Source organism: Candoia aspera, chromosome 5 (genome assembly GCF_035149785.1).
Source record: "Candoia aspera isolate rCanAsp1 chromosome 5, rCanAsp1.hap2, whole genome shotgun sequence".
Taxonomy (NCBI): Eukaryota; Metazoa; Chordata; class Lepidosauria; order Squamata; family Boidae; genus Candoia; species Candoia aspera.
The window spans coordinates 85,388,964-85,415,294 of NC_086157.1; the positions used below are offsets into that span (position 1 = coordinate 85,388,964).

The following is a 26,331-nucleotide window of genomic DNA, read 5'->3' on the forward strand; positions in this document are numbered from 1 at the left end:
AGTGTTAAAGCACCCTAGTTCTCAGCCACTACCAACACTAGATTTGATAGGCCTCAGTTGGTCTATTAGGATCACTGCTGCATTTCATTGTATTTTTTCCCATAAGTATAAGGACAAAATTGTAGCATTTATTAAACAACGAACTGGGTTCATAAAGTTTTTTAAAAGCAGGAAAAGGATCCGGCCAGAAACACCATGCCTGCTGTCCCCAACCTGAGTGTTCCTGTTGTGTACAGCTTCAACTTTTAGAATTCTTAGTCACGGCCATGCTGGCTGCAGAACTGGCAGCTAAAGTCTACACCTCTGGATAGTGCCCAACTTGGGAAAGGCTGCTGTATGTAACAGAAATAGGGAAGCAACTTCTGCTTTATCATGTAGATATCAGTGAACCCTTTTACACTTTTGATTTCCTGATTATTTTGAGTTAGTTCATTTTCTAATATTGTGTCTTCAGGAATTTTTAAATCTTTGATTAAAACACTGGGACCAGTTTTGCTTTCCTTGCAAAGAATCATGGCTTTGCATCAGTTTTAGTGGGGGTGAGGGTGTTTTATTGAAGCAATTTTAAGTGTTCCCTTCTTCAATGCTTTGTAGCTGTATTTTTTGGCCAGTATGGACCCTGCCACCACGCCGTGCACCTGCACTGCTGCCTGCCACAGTTCGTGCTGGGAACAAAGAGCCAGATAGGGCATCTCCTCCAAACAAGGTAATCCTCACATCTGCTTCAATAGCTTTGGCCAAGCTAGATGCGTAACTATCCAGAGATTTGTGAACTTCAGCCTTTACGTGAAGAATAGAATTCTTCGCTGCTTCTGAACAAAGAAGAGAGAGAGAGATTAGTACAATAATGCCTTATGAATGCCTCATACATAAGGGTTAAGTTGGACATTGTAGACAACTCTTCTGTAAGTGGAATAAATTCAAAGAAGATTCATTCTATACGTAGCATAGTGGATTTATAAATCTAACAAAATGGGGGGTTAAGTCAAGCCTATGTATGATAATTTAATCTGATAAGGATGACATCTATCCATAAACTTAAAACTAAAATATGTGGATCCTAGCCATCAGCAAATTATAATTAAGTGAGGCTCTAAAGGAAATATGTTTCTCCAATTACAACGGAGACTAAAACTCCCTTTATTAAATGCTGTGCTTCTGTCCCCACCTCTGCCACTACAACAGGCAGCCTAGAGATCATTCAAAACTACTGCAAACCATTATTATTCCAACATTCGCAGCAGCACTTCTAGAAGTAGCTCTTCAGTAATTTAGATTAAATCCTCCACCTACAGTTCTAATTTTGAACTTGCAATCATACAATATATGGTTTCATTTTGTTTTTTCTGAAAATGTTCTGATTTCTCTTCTGTAGGTCCTCTGCACTTTTTGTGTATGATTTCTTAGCAGTGAATACTAGTACCTAAGTAAGCTAAGAGGGAGAACTGAATTTTTCTATATCCTAGTTTAGTTCCCCATTCCTCCTTTTCCTTACAAATCTTTGGTTTTTTTCCCTTCCATCTTTTTCACTTTCCCTTCCCTCTGTAATTTGTTTCATGTGGAAAACTCTCCCTTGCTTGCTCTTTCTCTTTAAGGAATCTTTTTATAATGAGTGTTTACTTTATCCTTCCTGAATCCAGTATAATTAATTTTCCTCCTACTTTTTTAGACATACAGACAGATCACTGCATGCCAGATCAACAGACTTTGGCCAGTGAGGATACAATTGCTGATATAGATCTGTACCGTGTATCTATAAGTACAAATAATGCACGGTCATTACTCTTACTGAATTTATTTACAGGCAAAAAACTTAAAAGTTCCTATTGCAGAGACCAAAGCTATACCCTCTGAAAATGTCTAATAAATTCATGTTCCACAAAATATTTGCTTGTTCTATTTTCCCCCTAAAGAATAAAATTAAGCTATCTGCAATTATCACTAGGGAATTATTTTGGAGTTAACATTAAAAAAAAAAGATTTGTTTGCCATATTTAGCAGAAATATGGGATTTAACAGATAACCAAACAGATATTTTGGCAATACCTAAATTTTCAGGAATTTCCACATTAAAGATCTCTTGGGCATACTAAATACACAGTACTACGTTGATTATGTCAGTTTCCTTATAGCTAACTAGTTCGGCCAACTATCTCATGTGTGCCTTACACTTTAGACTGCTGATTCTCAGAAAAAAGCAACATTCTCCTTTATACTCTCCAGATGAAAGTTTGCAAGAAGGTATAATACTCAAAGTTCAATTGTTTGGTAGCTGATTATGTGAAATATTCAAGAGATTTTCAGAGAAGTGTGTCTCCATCCCCAGTATTAAAAACTTCTTAAAATGCCTGAATGGTTAAAATATATATATATATATATAATAATTGAAGCAAAATCAGTTTCTTCATTCAGCATCCACTTGTTACGTAAAATGAATTTATGTCCCCCTCCCCTTCTTCCCTTCTGGATCATATAAAGTATGTCTTTGAACTATAAGACTTTCCAGTGCATTTCTTTTGTTTTCAAGTCTTTCATAACTTCTAATTTTATATTAAGTAACCAACTAAATTAAATTAATTAAAATAAGCAGCAAAAATCAAATAGCAGCTTAGGACTGAATTCTTGGTCCAAGCAGTCCCTTCCTCTTATACACAGATCAGTATTGAAGTACCTAGCCTCAACACACCTTTAATTTGTTCCACTTCATCTTCGAAAGTTACAGAACTCCGTCTATGAGGGTAAACACAATGCGGGTGATGAACTCCATCAGAACTATAATCTTCAAGCAGCATAACATCCGTCCCTAAAAGGAGATCATGGCTTAGACAGTAAACGTATGGGAGAACTCCTGTCATGGACACATGCAAAATAGTATCTTTGTGATGTGGGCAGATGACTGGAGCTGTAGTCAAAACAGCACATCTATAGCTGGAATCACACTTGACAATGCAGAAAATGTGAGGTCTCAAGCCTGTCTTTTGCTTGTAATGCTAATTCTAGAGGTAGGAAACAAGTGAATGGAAAGAATGCTTCAACTTTGTTTTGCATATTTTTTCTTGTAACCAAGCCATCTTCATTTATGATTTTTCTTTTAAATTGTATTTGACTTAACTAGTCACTAAACTTATTTGTGGGGACAGGCACCGGAAGCATTAGAGGTGAGAATCAGAGGTTACACGAACAGTTAGTTATCTCTATCTTTCCTACATTCATGGAATTTTACAGGGCAATCCAGACACTGTTCTCCATTTATAGCCTGCTGGTCTTTTTCCCAATGCTTCTTCCATTATTTTTCATTGACACAAAAAAATCTATGAGGGGGGTGGGGAAAATCCTACAATAGCTGCACAATAGTTTTTTATGGATAGCACTAGGATACTTCTGCTAAGTTGCATTTCAAGTTTATTGCAACCTTTTTTTAAGCAGCTCTATCACACTGCTGGCTCTTGTTCATTGCGGCATAACTCACAGAAACAGTTACCTGAATCCTGAGAGCAACTGAAGCCTGTATCTCCTGTGCTGCTGCTGTGTCCTAAAGTCCGTTCTCCTGCCATGAGAGCTGTCAAGTGTGGAGATAATCCTAGATCTGTAAAAGTATTTCAGCATCAAAACACATTACCCTCTGGAGTTTTAACCAAACATCTTCAAAAATCCTCACTGCTTTTTATCATACTGCTTGATTTAGTAACAGCTATGTTTGTAACATCTGAATTAATTACACATTACCCGTGAATAATTCAGAATTAAATTTCGTATCACTGGGAGCCTGTATCTAATGAAGTCAATGAAAAAAACCTTTATACTCCTTTTTGGCTTAGTATTGAGTTTGAATATCTAAAAATAACAATTGCATAACTTTTAAAGAAATGCTTTGAGCATTTATATTTATCTTGATTATAACATGTGATAATGCTTGAGCCCATTGAAGTGAAAGGCCAAGGAAGCTAACTGTAAAGGGAGCCAATCACAGACAGAGAAAGAATAGTGGAATTGTGGTAGAAGGGGGGGAACTAATCTATACAGCAGGCTGAGCTCCTTTTTTCAGCTTTAGTAGCAGACCATTACACAGAAAAGTTAAACTGAGGCTAAGATTTTTTTTACACCAGAAAGAACGAATGAAAGAAAGGAAGAAAAAGAGAAAAAAGAATTGCAAATTCAGAACGGTTGGTTCTAGGACACCACAAAAAAGTATGTATGCGAAGGATGTCTCCTCCCTTGGCTGCCAGTTAAAAAAATAAGAGAATAAAATTATTTGACTGACTGATCCAGGCTGCGCTGCTCTTTCTCTATATTAATGCTAAATCTTTCTCGCTTGACTCATCTGCCTTGACTCTGCTCCAAACTACAGTTGGCCAAGGAACAGCAACTTGAAGAACACTCAGCCTAATTTTCCAGCTTCTTCCTATCAGTTCAGTGAAGCCTATCTGAATAAAATGGAAGAATTGGGCACAATGAATCTCCAAGGTGTCCTGCCTATCTTGAGTGTATGAAAGAATGGAATTGTGGCCATGTCCACAATTTTGGAAAAAGCTGACAATCATGAAGCAGACAAAGAAACCACATGGTAAAGGGTGGAGAACTCTTGTGGCTATACCAGACTTAATTAAATTCTGGCCATTCTGCTGTAGCAATTCACAGTATCTTCTAGAGTAGCCTTTCTCAACCTTTTGACCCTGGAGGAACCCTTGAAACATTTTTCAGGCCTTGGGGAATCCTTGCACATTCAGGAGAAATATAGGCCAGAAGTTACAAAATTATTATATTCATTTCATGTGTAGGCCTGTATACATATACAGAATGCATTAACAGCGTTCTTAGACTAAAAATAAAGAATGAAACTTACCTCTTTAATGTCAAGTTGCCCAAATTGAAATAATTTTTTAAATAAATCCTGATCTCCCAGGGAACCCCAGTGACCTCTCACGGAACCCTAGGGTTCCACGGAACCCTGGTTGAGAAACCCTGTTCTAGAGTCATCCAACCATTGTTGCAGTAACACAAAGAGGCTTCACCTCACTTCAGCAATGGCTGAGTGAAGACGCTGTAAGTCACCAATATGGGAATGACCTCTGAGTTGCAGACTAAAACACAGTAATAAAGATATCTTGCTGGGGCATATGCCAGACAGAAGGATAAGCAAGGGTAAGAAATTGCCCTTGAAACACTTTAGGAATTAAAAAAAAAATTACCTGTGATCCTATTAGAAATACTAAATAATCTGGATGTCCTTTGCCTTTGAACAAATGATTCTCTGTAGTACCGATCTCCAAAACACATTCCCAGTAACTCTTTGCGTACAGTTTTATTCCAGAGTCCGTAAATCAAAGGGTGGCAAATAGCACTTGTAAAAGATAACCATGTTGCTAATGTCTCTAAAGCAGGGGAAATGCTGTTTTTCCCCCAAAGTGCCTCAGATGTGATAACCACCATATAAGGCCCCCATGTGATGACAAATGCCCCAATCACAACTACAATTGTGATCAAAGCTTTGCACTGATTGGCAGAATAAACAACCCCTTGAAAAGCATTCCTTCGGCTGCCTGATGAGGACGTTGAAGTACTTGAGTTCTTTCTCCCATTCCTTTGTGTATCTTCCTCTGCAATGACCACGCTCCCACAGTGAATCTTCCGTGCCTTAATCCTGGCCACACGAAATATGAAACCATAGCAAATCATCATGACTACAAATGGTAGCAAAGCACACCATATCTGCCAAAAGGCGGTGTAACCTGCCTGCTTATACCACGCAGCTACACACATCCATTTGAACTGATCAAATTCTAAGGATGACCAACCAAAGAGGGGTGGAAGGCATCCAATTAGAGAATGAAGCCACACATACACAATGGCAACTACAGCTCTGTTACCCGTAATCTTCATAGGGTAAACCATTGGGTACAAGACAGCATAATACCTGAAAAACATAAAAGGAGCATTCAGTAATATTAGGATACATGCAATACATAGGAACTTGAATAATACCAAACATGAAAAGAGTAGAGGAATGAGTTTTTCTTTTGAAAATTGGATCAGATTGATTGGAGGACTTGGGTTGTCTCATGGAAAAACACTTCCTCTTTACTGCTTAAATATTTAGATGCTACTTACATATAAATAAACGAAGTTATTAGCTCCACAATTCTCAATGTATGGACTTGGTGGCACTGTTAGTTAAAACATATTTCTCTGCCACTGCACATTTAATGCTGGTACATGTTAAAGACTTTTTTTTGGCACACAGCCTTATCTAGCTCATAAAGAAAGGATAGCATACCGGTCGATAGCAATGAGTCCGAGTGTGAGCATACTGGCAGAGCTGATGAGCATGTAAAGCAAGGCAGAGAAGTTGCACCAAACTACTCCAAAGATCCATTCCCGCTGGATGGAGCTGGTAACAACGAAAGGAAGCACCAGCACTGAAAGAAGGAAGTTGGACAGGGTCAGGCTGAAAACAAACTTGTTGCTTAAGGTGAGCAGGTATGACTTCTTGTAAAGAGTGAGGACGATCACCAGATTTCCTAAACAGATGAAAATAGCAATAACGATGATAGCAATTGACTCGGTGATTCTGCCTGCTCCCTCTTCCAGCAGTGTGAGGTTTTCCGAGGCATTCTCCTTACTGAGGGACAAGTTGATGCTCATTGTCAGAGCCTACTGTAATGGAGCAGCCAAGACATGCTGAGCATCTGCTAAAGAAACATAGAAACAGTTGATACGCATATTGCACCATTGAATGCTGCTTATATATTCGTAAACAAAGTTATTAGTTCCACAATTCTCAGCATATGGACTTGGCTACATTATGTTAGTTAAAACATGTTTCCCTACCCTATGAATGAAATCCCAAATACTACATGCATAAGGCATAACCAAGTTGGAAAATACTACATGAATATCATGGATATGTGCAATGATATGCAAGGCATTTTCTAAAGGCAGACAGCATAAGTAACTCCTATGTAAGCAGAGCTCTCTTTGTGCACTGGATCCCCCTAAGGCTTAGCAACATATCCACATTACTACCTATGTCACCTTAAGGTTATTTATCCCATGTATTTATGGGATATTCAATGAACATCAATAATTCCGAATGAATTAATTCTCATGATACTTCTGTCTATTACACTTCAAGAATTTCCATCAGTTATAATAATATATAGAGAAACTAGATGTTTATACAAACCTTAACTAAAACCTCTAGAGCATCCCACATTAACCTGAAAGTGCACAATGGGATACTCCATTCTTAGAAATCTCCAGAATACAAATTATTATTTTATGATAAGCATAAAATATTTTTGGGATGAGGTGGGGGATACCCTTAAAGTAGGATATCTTTGCCATGCTGTTTGATACAAATTTCACAAGCAGAAATATGCCATAGACTAGCACTTGGTAGAGCAGCCATGAAGGCCTTGGAAAAGATATTCAGATGATCAGAACAGTGTAAGCCATGGTATTCCCTGTGACACTCTAAGGAAGCAAAAGTTGGATCTTGAAGAAGCAGGATAGGAAGAGTATTGGCCTCTTTGGTGTTGGAGAAGACTCCTGAGAACACTGTGGACAGCCAAGAAAACAAACCAATGGATCATTGAACAAATCAAACAGAGTTCTCGCTAGAGGCACAAATGACTAGGCTCAAATTATCCTATTTTGGACACATTATGTGAAGACCTAGCTTTCTGGAGAAGGATCTAATGCTGGGAAAGGTGGAAGGAAAGAGAAGAAAAGGACGACCAGTAGCAAGGTTCATGGGCTCGGTTACAATGGGAATTGGTACACCATTAGAAGACCTAAAAGACCACATTAGGAACAGATTATTATGGAGAAAATCTATCTGTGTGGTTGCTAAGGGTCAATCCACTGACACAAATTAGTGTCACATGCATAGGATCTGAACTTGGTACCTTCCATTTCCTATGATCCCTAGGTAGCACAGCTACTGGCATTGGACAGATGTAAATGCTGCCTGCAGGGACTTATTTTGTAGAGTTTAAACCTAACATGCAACAAAGGCAAATGTGTTCCTTAACAAAACAACAAATAAAACAGCAACACAAGGACAAAATCTGAATGCATCTAGACCCATTATGCTATTCCCTTTCAGGGTAAGCAACATTATGCAAAGAAGAGAAAAAGAATAAATAAACCAAAGAAATTAAGGCACAAGATAAAAAAGAAACATAGCTAAATCTACCTTTTATCAGCATCATTCACTATTTATCTCCATACCTTTCTATCCTTGCAACTCATCCTTGCTTCCACCACCTCCACACATTGATTTATACATTTGTTCTTTGTCCGTTAAACTTCTTTTTCAGGGTCTCTGTGTGATTTAAATTATATTAGGTTACTTTCAATATTCTCTTTTCTTAACCTTTTTATTTCATATCCTCTTTATTCCATAAATCTAGTATTTTTAAAGCTGGAATTAATACTTTTTTTCCCCCGTGTGACCTGACCCCTTAACACATTCGCCAGGGCTACTGAATTACAATACTATAGTTTTTTGGGCACAGACATGTGACTGGAAGACGGAAAATGAAGGTATCTGGAAAAAACTAGGTAAGCAGGCCTAGAATTGCTCGTATCGAACGATGGATCCAGACGACTAAGTTTTCCTTTCTCTTTCCGTTGGTTTTTGTTTTTGTTTTGCTTTGATACTACGACGGGCCTGCACAGTGGGATTTGGATGCAAGGTTTAACCAGAATTTTATTCCCGGTGCGCAGTGACTCCAGCAGAGGTGGTCCCCATTCAACAAGACCCCAGCCTGGATGCTCCAGACACAACCCTGAAAAGTGGGGAAAAAACACCCGCTTACTCTCGCCTGCTTTGGCGCCCTCGGTCGGCTGTATAATACAGCGAAGTAAGAAGACCGATTTTCCTCCTCGCGGGGTTGAAAGAAAGCTTAGCCCGGCTCAGCGCCAGAACGCTCAGCCAGCCTTTATCAATCGTGGCTGAGTAGCCAGGCGTCTCCCATCCCGGGCACCACCCTCGCCCAACGTACCAGTCCCATCGTCGCCGAGAGGCAAAGCAAGATTTCCTTTTGCAGCCGCGAAGCGGGGGCTCTACGGGATCCCTCCGAGGAAGCGAGGACCCTGCTCTTACGGCACGGGGTCCATTGCGCTCTGTTCTGCACCAGAAAGTCTCGGAGACCTTCCACCGGGGTGAGACGACCCCACTCACCTTTGGACCAAGCTGCTCCCGCGTAGCCCTGCCACCTCGTTACCGATACGGGCGGGTGGTGTCAGGTTACAGCCCCCCAGGCCCCCCACAGTCGCCGCCAGCCGAGGCCCAGAAAAATAGTCCGACCCCCCTTCTTTCTCCTCCATCCCCCCATCTACTTTTTCACATCCCTCCTTCCTTGAAGCACTCCCTCCACCCCCATTTCACTCCTCCCACTCCTCCACCCTGTCCTTTCTGCTCCGCTGCGCTTTTGTTCTTTAGTAGTTCCCCCCCACCTTCAAATTTCCTTAGTAATCATCATCGACTTCTTTTTGCAATTCCATTACAGTTAGAAAACAGCTTTAAAATGCTGTCTTTATGGAGAGAAAGCTGGTTTATAGAGACAGTAGGATGAAGTTTTGGAAGGCAGTGCTCTCCACCAATACTAAGTAAATAATTTATATTAGTTAGTCCACCCCAACAACATTCCTTTCCTTCACTCTCCGGAAAACTTTCATGCTGTCGTCTGTTTCCTCCGCCAAAGAGCATCTCTTGCACAAAGGCAAAACAAAAATGAAGAGGTGGTTTAATTTAGATACAACTTCTATAGCGGACAAGTTCAGTAGAATGGGAAGTTCTGTAAATGAAAGAAGTCACCATATTTTTAATAAAGGATCATTCTTTAAATGAATCATGAGTGCAATCTTTCTTTCCAGAAGTTTGTATCTATATTGGCTTGTTTGGGCATTATATGGCTTCAAATGAATAATAAATCTGTTTGTTTTACACTGAAATTCTACATGTTTAGAAATCAGTAGAATTTACTTTCAATTAAGTGGTTGAGAGATTGTAACTTAAACTACTGCATTATATGTTAAAATGTGCTGTACATTACATTTAAACCTGTAATTCTTTCAAGCAAAATTTCACAGAACACAGAAAGCAGTCATATACTGTTATACAAGCAGACATAAATCAGAGGTTTATAAACAATTAGTGGTTTACTACATCATTTGAGCCCACTGATTGTAGTTTATTTAACAAATCATGGTCAAGTAAACCATGCCTTAGCACAATTTGAGTACTCAGTCTTGAGTCAAACTATTTGTCCATTTACCTCTAGGTCAACATCAGCCTTTCAGGATTTCAGAAACAGTTATTTTCCAGTGCAACTTGGAGATGTCAGAATTGCCTGCCAATCTAAAAAAAGTCAACTACCATCCTCTCTCCCCTCTCTAAATTTTGATTTTATAGGAAATTATAGCTGCTACCATTTCAGCTATAAAGTAAGTAAAGTCTTTTCATCACTTTGGGATAGAACAGTATTGGTCACGCTGAACACTCCAAAAACACTATAAAGAAAATAAAAACGTTTTAACTTCTGTGGAGAACGCAAAATAATTAAAGAACAAGAATGAAGGAGATAGGTAGGCTATAAAATAATGTCAGCTTCCTTGCTGTTTTCATTAACACATGGTCAGGATAGCTTGGTGGCAACTTTTCTTGACATATTTCTTACTGACTGGGTCTGGCAACTGGCAGAATGAATGGAAAAGTTTGTATAAAGCTAAGCAACAGCAGCACTCTAAGATTTCCACAACTCACAAATTATGCATAACTCTTAATTTCTGGTTCCTATTAAAACCCCCATGTGAGGAACAAGAGCAGTGATTTAATAAATCTTAGGCCCAATAAATAAAAGGGGTTATACAATCCTGCACATACAGATTTTTCTTTCTCTGTATCATGGAGAAAGCTAAATTAGAACCTTTTTTCCTTGGGGAGAGTATTTGGGCTTGTGAGAAATTAATGAAATCTGAACTGATTTCAGCTCCCTTTGTTGGCAGTTTATGATAGTGACCTTAAACACCCAGGGACCTCAGATAACATGGCTGGTAGGAAAGTATCTGGCTACAGGGATATATTTGCTGAGTTTTTATTTTTCAGGGTTAGTATATTTTTTTCATCCAGTTACTTTGAGATTAAGCACATGCTCTAACAGCCTATTTTCTGCTTTCCCCCCCAGAAAGTCTTTATTACTGCACAGAAAAACCACCAGTTTTTAAAAATTGCACTGCTTTCCACCATTGCCAACTTTGGTTCATACTTCAGATTCAGCCATATTGTTTGACCATGGTTTCTTGAATAAGCCACAATCAGCCAGATTCACACATCATGCTGAGTCATAAAAAATGCTTTACAAACCTGGCCAGTAACATGTAACATGTCAAGCTAAAATCAGACGAACTACACTAAGTTGACAGAATGAGTGAACATGCCTAATTATTGCAGAATGTGGGTGAACTGCAGTAAATATATGACAAAAAATCCAAGATATACGTGGTACAAAATTTGATTTTTTTTTTTTAATAACTGCACCATATATTAGGGATGTGTAAAAAGTATATACTATATATCTGCTCAGCTTGCCTTTGTATTTAAGAATGTTCTTGTAATTTATGAAATATTGAAGAATATGAACATGGTACTGTTGGCCCTGCTTGAGCTTGCTGTTACTGGTTATAATTTTTTTTTTTTTAGTAAGAAGTAGTTACATTTCCAGCAAATGTAAAGAGATAGAAAAATAATTAGACAGGTTGTCAGTTTGCTTGGCTTTATTTATAGATAACACTTATAATGAATAAACAACTCTGAAATTCAATTTCTTTCCATTTTAAATATTTTATATTTATTGTGCTAGTATATGAAAAGAAAGGAAAACTAATATACAGGACAGTATGTAAAAAACAAAAGAAAATAAAAAAGAAAAAGTTCATTTTATTTCTTCTTCTCAATCCAAGTAATGCTATTTATGTGACAGAAATAAACACATTTTATTCCTCTTTAGATTATATGATTAATTATAAACATAGAAAATGCATTTACTCAAGGAAGAGCAAACATCTTGTGTTTACATTTCATGGTAATTTAAAAAATTAAGGTAACAACTGCTAAAACTTACTCCTATCATGAGCATCTCTTTGTGGTGTAGCTTTATCACCCAAACCCAGGATGGCAAATGTGCTGCATTTCAAGAAAACAGACCCCTCCCCCCAGTAGTAGCTCAGAAAAACAGGAAGCCAAAAGTCTGGTTAAAGAGCAATATATAATGAGGGTGGGTGTAAAATGGCATCTTATGGTGCTTTTTAATGAGCTTTTTCTTAATGTATTGCAGAAACAGTTGAAAGTTGGACATGAGCACAAAGACAATCAGCAAATTAGGCAAACTAAATCCAAGATTTGTATGACTGTGCAGTATTAGTCTTAGGTGCTGCTTCTCACTGGGTCAGAGGAATAGGGTAGTCTGCAAGCTATAATGAAAAAAGGAAGAGCAGCAATTGGTCAGTTATCCACGATTCCTCTCTCTGAAACAGGTCAAGTTACCTAACAAGCCAACTTTAAAATTACTTGTATTAAACATTAACTAATATAAAAATATGAGCCTAGTGCAACGATACAGAACAAGTGGGTTTCCAGATGCTGCTGAACAATTCCTAGCAGCATCAGTTAACATTAAGTAAGTATTCTCATTTAGCAAAATCTGGAGGTTCCCTATAACTAGGGTAGTGCTTTCTCAGTGTTTTTCCTTCTTGTCCTAAACAGAGTACCCAGAGGCTTTATTTCTTAAGCAAGCAATTGATTACATAGGTGGTTAAGGCACCAGGCTAGAATCCAGGAGACTAAGAGTTCTAGTCCCGCCTTAGCCATGAAAGCTGGCTGGGTGACCTTGGGCCAGTCACTCTCTCTCAGCCCAGCTCACCTCACAGGGTTGTTGTTGTGGGGAAAAGAGGAGGCAGAGGGAGCATTAGGTATGTTCCACTCCTTGAGTTATTTATAAAAATAATAAAGGCGGGAGAAAAAAATGAAAGCTAAAAAAAAAAGACAAGGATTCCAAGTCCACCTTTATAAAAGGAGGAAATCAGGTATGTGCTGTTTTTCCAATTATTTACATGGAATAGGACTGTCTCAGTTGCATTCCTGCTGTTGTACTGTATAGCTTTTAAGCCATGGATGGCCAACTCGATGCTGCAGAAAGTTGAGAAGATATGTCCCATCCTTTTTTTAACGATACGGAGACCAGGTTTTTCGTCTTCACAAAAAAGAAAAAAAAAAAACCTTTTCAAATCCTTGCATAGTTTGTTATCTGGGAGGGTACCATTAAGCCAATAGAAGGCAGGAAAGCATACGGACTGCACTCTGATTTCAGAACTAGATAACGCACGGTATAGACATTTGTCCTTTCTGAAGTTTTACGATTTTTTCAGCGTTTTGGTGACCAAAGACTAGCTCGGCTTTCCTCTTACTATGTCTAAAAGAAAACGTGTACGCCTTGCTGGAGAAACAACCTAATCACCCTTTCCCTGCTTCGATGCTTCCAAGTATTTGCTTGCAGTTTTTGCTGTGGAAGGATCTCAATTATTTCGACGCCCTGCAGCAAAAGACCCGATAACACTGACGGGAGTTTTTTGCGTTAAGTCTTGAACACGTGCTCGGGTCATGAAGGACGCCGCCTACCAGGTCCAGGAACCGGAAAGCGAGTCTATAAAGCCTTTTCTCTTTAAGGAGGCATGAAACCCGGAAACGGAAGTAGAGTGTTTCGGGGCGCTGCTGCTGACATTGCTGCGCGAGGAAGGGAAGTCGGAGGTCGTTGCCTTACAAGACTCCTATTTGGGAGTTTATTCCTGTCATCGCCGAAGGAAGCTTTCTCGTCTCTATGCTTGCTCGGTTGGGGTTGACGCCGCCATTATGATGCCTGTCTTCAAAAGCAGCCGCCGCGACTTTACTTTCGGGCCGTGGAAGTTAACGGCCGCTCGGACCCACATCATCAAGTCGGCCGACGCCGAGAGGTGTGACTGAGCGTGGCTGGTGGGAGGGTTGGGGGACTTTTGCTAAGAGGCAGGCGGTCGAAAGGACTGGGCTGGACGCTGGGTTGCGCTCGGCAGGCGTCGGTGAGGGCTCAGTCACAACGGAACCGCTCGCTACTTTTCTTTCCGTAGTAGCCTGGCCCAGTCTTTCGTTCCTGATGGCCCTGAGATGTGTAATCTAGGTTTTATAGGCCAATACATTAGAGGGTATCGGGGCCACTTAAGCCTTCCATATCTGGGCTTCAGAAATTCGGGCAATCGCCAAATGGCAACAGAGAATCGCGTTTTCTGGCTCTCGGCTCTCGAGGGTGCTGTAGTTCGCATTTGTGCAGTCCAGGTTTGTAGTCATAGCTGCAGGAATAGTTTGGATTGCTGAAGCCTACAGATTAGGATTTCCCAAACTATGAGGTGTACCTCTCTTGGGGAGGTGCAGACAGAGTCCAGGGGAGGTGTGAAGAACCTTTTAGTTTCAATGTTACAATAAATCCACCTTTCCCAAAGAGCCATTGTATTGTTTTCATTGTTTATTTTTGTTCATTTTGGTGTTTGGATTCAGGGGAGGTGTGTACCGTTAAGATTACATTAAAAGGAGGTGTGATGGCAAAAAGCTTAGGAACCCCTGTTATAGATGCAAGATACACCTTGTGTATGACAATCCTTTTTCTTCCAATCCTAATTCTACCAAAGATTTGAGATAATTTGAAGCAGGGAGAAAGATGAGGCATGGTGATTGCAGAGTGTTGTCTATTATCAAGATTCTGATTTCCTCTGGCTTCTCATCTACAAGTTTAGCAGTAGAGTATTTGTTCTGAGCAGTGATTCCTGTGCAGACTACTTTTCAGACTTTTAAAATTAAGCTGTTTTATTACAGAGCTTCTACAGAATCAGTTTATCTTATTGATATTCCCATATCAATCTATTTTCAGTATACTTTTCATTCAGTTTAACAATGCTTTCTAAGGAGTGCTTCAAATATATGAATAACTTTCCATACATGTTTTTGTGTTTGTTCCTTGTAAAGCTGTGATTGGCTTGCATCTGACAGACCATGTTGGATTGTTGTTCTGGTTTCGTATTCAGTATTGGAATTACCTTCCATATACTGTAGCAGTCTTACCTTCCATCAGTCCTAAAAGTGAATCACAACTGCCTAGGGTTTGGGGAGGAAAGAGGGAAGCTTTCCAACTGTTAATTTCATTTTAAATAAAGGGATTGGACCTTCTTTCCACATATTATATAATAAATGTTGTATACTAGAGTAATCTGTCGTGAAAAATAGATCTTTATTTTAAATTATGAAATCAGCAGGTAGCTCCAAAGTAATCTAATCTTGCATCTGTGTAGATTAGCTGAAGAACTGCACATGCCATGTGTTCCAGAAATGATGTTTGGTGACAATGTCCTAAGAATTCAGCATGAACTGCTATTTGGCATAGAGTTCAATGCAACTGATGCTTTAAGATGTGTAAACAACTTGCAAGGAATGGTTAAAGTTGCTTGTGCAGAAGAATGGCAAGAAAGCAGGTAATAGTACATTTATTTGTTTTTAAAAAATTAATATAGCTTGGTGGGCCCTAAGGAATAGTTTTGGGAGCTGCGTAGTGCTTCAGATTTGATTCCAGAAAATGCTGCAGACCTTTCACTTGTCTGAAATTCTTTAAAGCAGCTTCTTATTTTAATAGTTGTCTCAGCTCTTTAAAACAGATAAGCCACATCATCCTTATAAAACCGCTGGGTTAAAGAGTTGCAGACAGGTCCTACATTTGCACTAGTGTGCTCTGAAGCATCTTTGTGGAGTCAAATCTGAAGGGTTGCACTTCCTTAATAGTTACAATCTGTATTTATTTATGTTCACTTGATATGTGATCTTGACAGTTATTTAGCCTTCTGATTTTTCCTCTGGTATGAATGATAGTTGTACATTTTTTTCATCCAAATTAAGATTTTTGAAATCATGATACAAGCTTATGTATTCACTCTGGAGCACATGTGGTCTTACAGAAAATTAATTTTCCAGATATATCAAACTGTCTCTGATGAAGAATCTTCTGTGTGGAGATGACACATTTGTTAGATAGCTTTGCTTAATCTTTGAACAGCAACAATCTGATCCTACACCTATTACTTCTAGCTGGTTTAAACAGAATTTACTCCAAGATCACTATGCATAGAATTATAAATGTAAGCATAAAAGCAGGAAGAAATGACAGAATGCTAAGCTTGTGCAGGAAGAAATGACAGAGTGCTAATCTTGTACATTGCTTTCTATAGCCAACAGCTCTGAGGGGAAAAAAAATCCCTTAAGAAAATACTGTGCAGGTAGTCCTCACTTAATGACCACTTGTTTAGTGATGGTTCAGACTTAAGACAGTGCTGAAAAACCGACTTACAACTGGTGCTCACGTTGACAACCGTCACAGCGTCTCTGTGGTCACGTGATCATGATTTGGGCGCTTGGCAACTGGTTTGCATTTATGACTGTCACAGCATCCTATGGCCATGTGATTGCCATTGTTGACCTTCCTGGCTGGCTTCTGGCAAGCAAAGTCAATGGGAAACCGCATGATTCGCTTAACAACCATGGTGATTCACTTAATTACCACTGCACAAAAGGTCGTAAAATCGAGTTGGATTCACTTAATGACTACTTTGCTTAGCAACCAAAATTCTCAATTGTGATCATTAAGCAAGGACTACCTGTAATGCTATGTCACGTCTTCTGTCTCAGCAGATTAAATCTATTAGTTTACAGATGCATATTGATTTATAGAGGCAACATTGATGTAATTTTGTAAAATGAATCTGTAGAAATACTTTTTGCCTGGTTGTGTACCTGACATGCTGTATAGCTCTCTGTCTTTTCCTGTAGGTCTGAGCCTGAGCACACAAAGGAAGTTGTTAAACCATATGATTGGACTTACACAACAGACTACAAAGGAACTCTGCTGGGTGAAACACTAAAGTTAAAAGTATGATTTTGATGGTCAGCAACTTGTGAGGAGAAATTTGTTAAACATTTGGGGAACCAATTTTATAAGAAAGAACATTTAACTTCTGTGCTTGTTCTAGGTTTCTTCTACAACAGAACATATAGATACAGAGAAACTAAAAGCCAGGGAACAGATAATGTTTTTTGAGGAAGTTCTTTTGTTTGAAGATGAACTTCACGATCATGGGGTTTCAAGCCTGAGTGTCAAAATTGTGAGTCCAGTAATCTTTTGTATGCTTCTTCAATAATTGATAGAAAATGCAGATAAAGACAGACTGAGAGAATCAAAGATGTGTTAGTAATATCCCCGTTGATTTATTTCTTTTTGTTTTTCCTGTTTAAATTTCAAGGCTTATAAATTTATCAGTTTTCATCCTGGCTCTTGCTTTGATTAAAACACTGTTAAGAAATTTTACTCATGAGATTCTTCAGAAAAAAGATAACATAATGGTTTTAATAAACCAATTTTTTATTTTGTGAGACTTATCTAATATTGATATCAACTAGTAGTTGCAAGAGTGCATTGTATTAATTCTATGCAAATAGACTATCTGTAAGTCTAAAATTGATGCAGTAATCACCATTTCTGTACAAAAATGTACATCATTACTGTGTACACACACACACACATTTCTTTCATGGTGATCAGTTTACACTTTATTTTATAAGGCTTTGTATTCAGACTGAGCATTGGACAGTTTTTAATTTTGTGAACATTTCCTTTGTAAGAAAAGTGTTTCCTTGTACAATAGAGCAAGATTTTGTGTGTTTTATACACCATACTGAAAATAATTAAGAGAGTCTTTATTGCTGAAAAGAGGATTTTTCCAGACTTTAAAAAAATCGCAAAACTGATTAGCTTACAGATTTTCCTGATCTAGCTGATCATGTGTTTGTGCCTACAGGAAATTAAGACCTATTAAGATTGCCTTCCTAGATGTTACTGGCAAGGTACTATTACTGACTAATGAAGGCTCTAAGACATATACCATGTTTCTAATTACCCGTTACATAAAACTATTTTAGATGTATGTGAGTGCAAATTATTCTTGCTGTGTTTGACAGAGAGTAATGCCATCCAGCTTTTTTGTGCTGTTGAGGTTTTTCTTGCGAGTTGATGGAGTGCTTATCAGGATGAATGATACAAGGCTTTATCATGAGGTAAGAAAGTCTTAATATGAACATTTAGCTCCAAAAGCCATAAAAAGCAGGATATGCTGTAGTGTTTAGAAGTGACATTCTATTTGCTAATACTTGTCTGCTTTTGGCTCTGATTTTAGTAATTCAATAGTTGCAGGACTGTTAGCTGTTTCTTTGTGTAACTAGTCAAATAGACATCAAATAATTCAAAGAAGATTCTTCCACCTGGTTCTCTACACATGGTTTTTGCCCTCTAGACCTAAACATATTAGGAATGAGATGTGCAGCCATCAGTATTTTAATTTATAGACAGTCCATAGTACAATTATTGTAATACTATGCACATTCTATCTGTACTGCATTAGAATAGTATATTTTGAACAAATTAAAAATATTCAGCCATGTAGATATACTACCCAAGTACTTCCTGTATGGAACTTGCCAGATTTAAGATGGCATTTGGATCCACATATCCTGTGTTGTATCCAGCACTTCCAGCAGGAATGTAGTTGGTTTATTACCATTTGTACATAATACTAGATTATCAGCATCTTCATTGGATATCACAGCAGGATTCTGTGTTTCTGTTGCAATAGATTAGTTTTGGACTACAGAAGAAATTTCATTTGAAACTATACACGCATATGAAATCTGTCTCTATGTTATAAAAATACATTTTAGCTGCTTTCTTTTTACTAGGCCAACAAATCCTACATGTTGCGGGAATATACCTCTAGGGAAAGCAAAATATCAAATCTAAAGGTATTAATATTTTAACCATTATCTTTTTTTTTCTGTCAGAATTAGTAGTTTTCTGGTGCAGGTTACTTTGTGGATACTGGGAAATGCTACTATTTTATAAGATTTATTAAATTTATGCCAGAGATATAAAATTAGCAATAGTCTATTTTTGAGCCAGTTTGGTGTGGTTGTTAAGCCACCAGGCTAGAAATTGGGAGACCATGAGTTCTAGACCTGCCTTAGACACTAAGCCAGCTGGGTGACCTTGGGCCAATCACTCTCTCTCAGCCATATTTTGTTCTTAGAAGCCTTTGTTTAAAATGTTTTCACTAGTTCTAAAATGCATTTTTCCTTTTGGAAAAATACAAATGTGATGGTATTCTACCTGATATCCTAGAACTTTTATCTTCTGTCCAGATTACTCAGTGGCCCCATTTGCATGACATGAACAATCCAGCCATCTCCTCTTCCAGTTTGCTCTTACTTACTTTTTTGGAATGACAGTGGACAACATGGCTAGGTCTTTTGTGTGCTGGCTATTTTTTTAATCTCCCAGCTAGCACAAGAGAGCCTGCTACTTCCTATACTGCTTTCCTTTGAGTTTTTTTCCCTTCTCTTTTGTTGCTGCTTCCTTTCTTCTTTCTGTTCAATACTGACCACCATAACCTTCCAATACCACCTTTCCTATGTGGTTTGGAGAGGTGGAAATTGGAATGGCATCATACCTGATGTTCCTAGAGAAGGCCAATTTTTGCAAGGCCCCTCTCAGATAAAATGTCATTTTTGAAAGAGTTAAACCATTAGCGTCCCTGAATTGCAGTTTGCATAGCAGAACTGACTGACTTTACCCCATGGGAAGTTAATTTAATCCATGCAGTCCAACTTTAATCCATTGCAGTCCAACTGATTGGATTAGCATGTGCTCACATAGCATAGTAGCTTTCCACTCTTGTGATCGCTCAGGTGTGTTGTTTGTGCAGGGTTAGTAAGTAAAAACCATATCACATTAAAATCAGATTTTTCTGTTAACTATTAAGACATATTTTTAATGACAAAAGTTCTATATATTCAAAAGACTGAACTTCATTTCCTGTTGTAATTATTTATTCCATAAATGATCTCAGGCGCATATCTGAGCCTCTTAAATTCTGTAACATAGGAAAAGACTTGGTAAACAAGGTCTTACAATTCATATGGTTTTGGTTTTAGTCAGTGGTGTAGTTCTACTAAATGTATAAGAGCCAGCTCTGCCAGCTTTATTGCAGCCACTGCTGCTCTGCTCCACTAGCTGTGGGACAGCTGATGGCACATAGGCATTGCAGCTCACCTCTGCTGTCAACTAGCTCACAAAATTCCAGAAAAATGCAAGCTGCCTCCAGCCCATCCCTGTCTCTAATGTAATAACTTGTTATGTAATATAGTTGCATTCAGAGTTGCAAATGCAACCTGGTAGACCATATAAATAAAAAAACAATTCCATTTCACTTTTCTCTAGCTGTCCAGTTTTCATAGTCAAAGAGGAAACACTGGAAAACGATATAAAGTTAAAAGAAGTAATACTCGCAAAACATTTTAATAAATGTAATGCTAACTTACGTTTATACCTAGATATACTTTCATTCTCTTTTGTTGTTTTCTAAATAATTCTCTCTTTCTTTTTTAAGCATGTTCCCCCAACACTGTTTACGGATCCTAATGAGATTGCTCAGTATTTACCTGTTAAAGAAAATATTTGTGAGAAGCTGGAATTTCCTGAGAACTCACACCCTGAATCTGCAGCTGCACCAGAAGGCACTTAATGAGATCTACATAATCTGGTGGACTTGATATAGACCCTGTTTTTATCTTCTTGGCCATTACCACTGAAAATGCTGGATATAGATCTGTCTGGATGCCTGGCTAAAATTTCTGTAGCCTTGGGTGGGTGAAGCTAACTTGGAAGTTTTTCCTGTACTTTCATTGTGTCTCTATTTTGAATATGCTCTGATCTAACAGGAAACTGCGGTTACTGATATTGGAGAGTAAGTCCCCAAATCAGGATTGATTATTTTGAAGTATGCAACATTTCAAAAAAGTCTGGACAGATGTTGGAAAACAAATAAGACCTCTTCACAAGCGCAGTAACTTTTAGGGACATTGTTTTAACATAGTCTTTTGTTATAGAAGGACTTCTATAGTGTTTCATATGATGTGTAAGAGTACATTAATTATGTTTGTTCTATAGGTTAAATTTGATTACCTTGTTGAGGGATCATTGATGCTTGATCAGTTCATGAAATTTAATGTATGTTGAATGGTATTCTTAATATTCAACACTTGCTTGCTGCCTGTCTTATCAGATGTGAGCTTTGTTAAATTTAAAACAAAGCTAAATCTTTCACTAATTTTAAAAAGCAGTTAAATAAGTTCCATAATAAGTTTGACCAAGTACAGGTAACAATAGGATCCACTTTTGCCTGATTCCTACCATTTTTGTCATAAATCAGATTAGATGAAATTGTTAGTGCTTCTTGTCAACCTGAAGAAGTTACCTCCTTTTAAAAATATTACAAGTTTGTTTATATTGATTAGATTGTTAACACAACTAAATTCTTATAATATTTGTAACAGAATATAAAGTATTAGTAGTTGGCTACTGCAAGTATGACAGACATGCATACTTTATCAGTATTTTTGATAAAAATGATTGCACATATGTTCATAAAATAGTTACCAAACTGCACCATTCATATATTTCTTATAGAAGATCAACTGAACTGTTGGGGAGAAATTGTTTTATCAGTTATTTCCAAAACTCATTTTCAGCCCTTAGATTTTGGCGTATCTCTCCACCCTGCCATTTGGGAGCAGACAAAAAACTTTTTGAGATTTTGGTAATAAGAGAATAATAAATCTTAGGTTTGTTTTTATATATTATGGCAATAGATTCTTAAAATATTCTAGTATAAATATATAGATTTCTGCTGATACGGCTTTTCTTATCTATTGCCTCAAGGGAGAAGAGTTTGAGAATCAGGAACAAGGTTTCTTGTTTCGTCTTTTTTTTATGATTATTATTCTGCGTTTTAGTTTTCTTACTTGAAAAAGTAAAATAACAAACACCTTTGGAAGTACTAAGATAAGGCAGTCTAATTCAGTATCCATTGGATCAGTAACAAATTGCATTGGGCATTATGGAATGTGTTAAGAGTAAACATGTGTAGGTTTGTTGCTAGGTTTTAAACCATATTAAGCCTTGTTCTGAAGCAACATTGGAAGTTCACTACTTAACATACATAGGAAATCATTCAGCCAGGCAGGGATTTGTCTTGCTTTGAACAATGGCTCTTGGAAAAATACACATGTTGACTCCAGAATTTTCTAAGGAAGATATGTCAATCCTGTATCTTGAGAGAGCTTCAACTGTTTATACTGTGTATCTAGTCATGATTGCTAGTTATATAGCAAAATAGAACAGAGCTGATGATTAGACTATAGAAGTAATTAGGGTGAAGTAGAAGCAGCAGCAGTCATTCAGTGAAAAAGATCCCAAAAGAAAGGGCAAACAACACCTACAGCTATAAAATTAGTCATACTTCATTTTTAAAATTTGTTTCAATAAATATGTGAAGCAGCTAAATTTATCCTATTTATTCTGTCCTACAACATAGTTGTATAGCTATGTCAAAATCAGACCAGAGAGGGAGAGAAAACTGGATCCTTATTCCTGTATCATGCATGTTGTACTTGACATTTAACAGTAGTGAAATCTATGTGGGATTTGTTCTTGTAAGCATTTCCTTGTGAAATTAAGCAAGTTCAGACCTTAAAAAGGTACACTATACTGTCAATATTTCCAATCTTGAAATTAATGGAAGCTACATTGTGCACCTCCTCATTTCAATAGTACTTGTGCAGAATTACTTACTAAGGTACTCTTATCAGCATGAAAAAGACCTTTTGTAATGTTTAGTCAGAAACATGTAATGGTTTGTGTTCTGTCACAAAATAAAAAAGTCACATTTAGCATCTCACTTTCATTTTAGATACAATAAGAAAGGACTTTTTTTTTTTTTTTTTACTTAAAAACACTTTTTTCTTCAACTTGATTTTCTTCAGATTTGTTGGCATGTAATTCCTGTAATAGAGGAGATTGAGCTTTAAACTTAATTGTCTTCAGTCATCTTGCTTCCTTGGCCTGTTCCTGGAGAAGAAGTTCTTAACTCATGAACTTCTAAGGACAACAGTCAATATTATTTTGCTCACTGGATATTCTCATCAAGCCTAGACAGCATAGTGATGGGGAAGGACATACAGTACTGCCAGTCTGCACCTTAGATTCTAGTATGGTATTCCATTCTCTGGTTAGGCAATCTTTCACCACGCTGGCTAGGCTAAGAGTTTATATGTGATGGTAGGTTGCACTAGGTATGGAAAACCACCATAATCGTTTCTTCTATACACAGAATGAAAATATAATTACTCTAGAACTATTATTTACATCAAGAGGAAAACTCACCTATATCATTGATTCAAAAACTTGGTGGCAAAAGGACTCTGATATTTTAGCTGCATCATTGCATTTGAACACTGAAAGTATTGCAAAGATTATCCTTGGGTCTCTGTTTCAATTTTCAGTAATAAACTCAAAGATAAAAATATGAAGGAACCCCATAAGAAAAATCCATTCTGTAATGGGGAAAGCATATTAAATATGTCAAAAGTCAGCATGGTTTAGTGACCAAAGTCTCCTGTGTTCTTACTTCCCTTCAACATGCCATACTAATTAAATCATGAATATGTAAAATAGGAACAATAATTTGCCTTAGAGTCTAATCTTACTGGTAATTTATAGGATAATCCAGCCATTGCTGTGGTGATTGTCACTAATGCAGAGAAGTTTTACATTGGAACGGTGATGCCATAAATTTTTGATGTGGCTTGGCTCACTAATATATACATGCCCATCACATTCCCCTTCAGAGTAAGTAGTAGTATGCAAAGCACAGAAAAAAAAGCATACATGTCAGAGGGTGTCTTCAGATAGGAACAAAGATGCTCACATAGAGAGGAACAACTGAATTACAGTGATGTGTATTACAGTTCTAGTGGTTGTGTTTATGTACGTAGTGAACCAAGTATCTATGAAGTACGTATACTAACAATTCTAAAGCTTTATTAAGAAAATGAAATTTGAAACCTCTGATCCTGCACTTTCTTTTATGATTCAAAACACTTAGCTGTTACCTTCCCACTCCTCCCACACTTATCTTCAACAGGGCTTAGGAATCAGCCACAGCTTTTCCTGACCCACCAGGCTGTTACCATATCAGGCTGTTACTACAATATTCTTATCTGATGCCCAGTTTTCCAACATCTGAACCACTTGCTTTTTGCTTTGCCACCATCTACAGCCCAGGGCTGCGTTGGCCTTTCTGCCGCCTCTGTAGATTTCTCTGTAGATTTCTCCTCTGTCTTCGGCTGCCACTGGCTTCTTCCCAGTTCCTTCCTCTCCCTGGCCATGATCCGTCTCTTTCCTGGTTCTCTCAGCCGCTGCTTCCTGTGTTCCATGTCCCATCCCATTGCTTCTCCGGCGGTATCTCCTGCCAAACCTAGAAGAAAGCCCCTTTTCTATATACTTGCTCTAACATCTTTCAGTACTGTGCTTTAGTTCCCCCCGAAATCTATGTAACACCTTGTGTGTAATTCTCTTAAGAAGTTCAGACGTTTTTACTGTAATTGACTACTTGCCTAAGCTGGGCACCTACAGTCAGACCATCAAGGAGAAAAAACATCCTTGAAATTTGCACGGAACAATCATGGCAGTTCGTCCTTCCACAATGCAATAAGAACAAAAAGAAAACTAGTTCATACCAGTGGCTGTGACAGTTTGGTATCTTGCATAGTTATCTTGACTGAAGGGGTTTATAAATTCATAAATATGTCTCTTCATACATTTCTATCTTTACAAATTGCTTATTTTACCCTCATTGCTTCTACCATGACTGTACATGACTTCATATATTGCTTATTCTTTTTTTAGTTTTATAATTTTTTAAAAATAAACTTTATTAAATTTCAAAATGCAAGTAAAATATATAAAGATAGAGATTGGAAAAAGAAGAAATGAAAAAAGGACAAACTTAAAAGTGCAGAAATAAAAAGAGACATAAAAAAACATGACTTCCAACTTTCTTCAGTACAGATAAAAACATAAAAATATATTAACTTCTTACTCTATTTTTAACTATAGAGAAAGTTACTAAAACTTTTAGAGTAATTAAAAGTTATAGTACACATTATTTCTGTATCCTTATACAGTCCTAATCATCAAATCCCAAAATCAAAACTTCATTTTTTTTCAGTTTCAAGCAAAAAGTCCAACAGTGGTTTCCAAGTAGAAACAAAGTTAGACAAATTATTTTCTTTAATCAGTTTCACCATCTCTGCCAATTCCATACATTTCACTATCCATTCTTCCACTGTAGGAATTTGTAAGTCCTTCCACCTTTGTGCATATAAAAGTCTTGCTGTTATATATAAAAAGGAAGTCCCAAACCTCCTTTCAAACTCTTTATCCATCAAGCCTAAAAGAATAACTTCTAGCTTCAACTGTACATTCACCTTAAGGATCCTTTGAATTGAGGTACATATCTGGTCCCAATGTTTCTTAGCTTTCTTACATATGTTGCTTATTCTTTCCAATCCAACGGAATGCTGAAAAGAAATGATATACAGTAAAGGGCATTGGAACTGAGTCAGCAGGGTAACTCTCCCAGAACAGAATGGGAGCAAATTTGGTGCAGGGGGAGAATCTGGCAAAACAAAGCCCGAATTTGAATATATCTCCCAATAAGTTCCTACAGGAGAAGCAGTTGGGTAGCATCTTAGAACATGGATGACTGCATCATTGTAAGCCCCCCTCCTGATCACATGACCAAGAGTGTACTAAGCCCACCCTGTGCTTTCCAGGGTAAACAGAAATAGATGCAACATGTTACTTAATTGCACAGAATAAAATACAGATGCTTCTATAGCCACTGCTGGTAAAGGGTTTGGAAAGAATTCCAAAAATTATGGTTTGCATGCTTTCCCAACCTTGTTCTTTAAATTTCACATCTCTCTCTTTAAACAACTCAGCATTAAACCACAACTTTCTCAGCCTTTCTTTTTACAATTTGATCCTCATTCATTCTTTCTAAACTACTTCAATATAGTTCTTTTATACTGGTCATTCACTTTTATATTAAATCTCATTCATGGAAACCCATTCATCGTTTACCCTTTCAGTTCTTATTTTATCAGGCACACCCCTTAGGTATTCCAGTCTCACCACATTCAACTTTTGTGTTTCATAACTCGTACAGAACTCATATTTCCATCAAACAAAATGGGCAGAAGCATGTTCTTACGCATATTCATGTTAGTTTTTGACAAACATTTCTGATAAC

At 37.6% G+C, this 26,331-nt stretch overlaps 2 protein-coding genes across 3 annotated transcripts; one reads left to right on the forward strand and one right to left on the reverse strand.

The window, feature by feature from the left end:
- Positions 1-546: 546 nt before the first annotated feature.
- Positions 547-8,298, reverse strand: GPR161 (G protein-coupled receptor 161). 2 transcript variants are annotated; one of them, XM_063305634.1, is made up of 6 exons: positions 8,233-8,298; positions 6,275-6,686; positions 5,190-5,914; positions 3,482-3,586; positions 2,687-2,803; positions 547-812 (listed from the first exon to the last, which is right to left on the reverse strand). In XM_063305634.1, exons 2-6 carry the CDS (start codon positions 6,640-6,642, stop codon positions 565-567), a joined length of 1,563 nt encoding a protein of 520 aa, XP_063161704.1. In that variant the 5' UTR covers positions 6,643-6,686; positions 8,233-8,298; the 3' UTR covers positions 547-564. The 2 variants fall into 2 exon arrangements, with proteins under 2 accessions (XP_063161704.1, XP_063161703.1); XM_063305633.1 differs by having other exon boundaries at positions 6,275-6,689.
- A 5,493-nt stretch (positions 8,299-13,791) lies between these two features.
- Positions 13,792-22,906, forward strand: TIPRL (TOR signaling pathway regulator). The gene is made up of 7 exons (XM_063305655.1): positions 13,792-14,013; positions 15,376-15,555; positions 16,901-17,000; positions 17,101-17,232; positions 18,086-18,181; positions 18,860-18,922; positions 20,566-22,906. Exons 1-7 carry the CDS (start codon positions 13,913-13,915, stop codon positions 20,698-20,700), a joined length of 807 nt encoding a protein of 268 aa, XP_063161725.1. The 5' UTR covers positions 13,792-13,912; the 3' UTR covers positions 20,701-22,906.
- Positions 22,907-26,331: the final 3,425 nt, after the last annotated feature.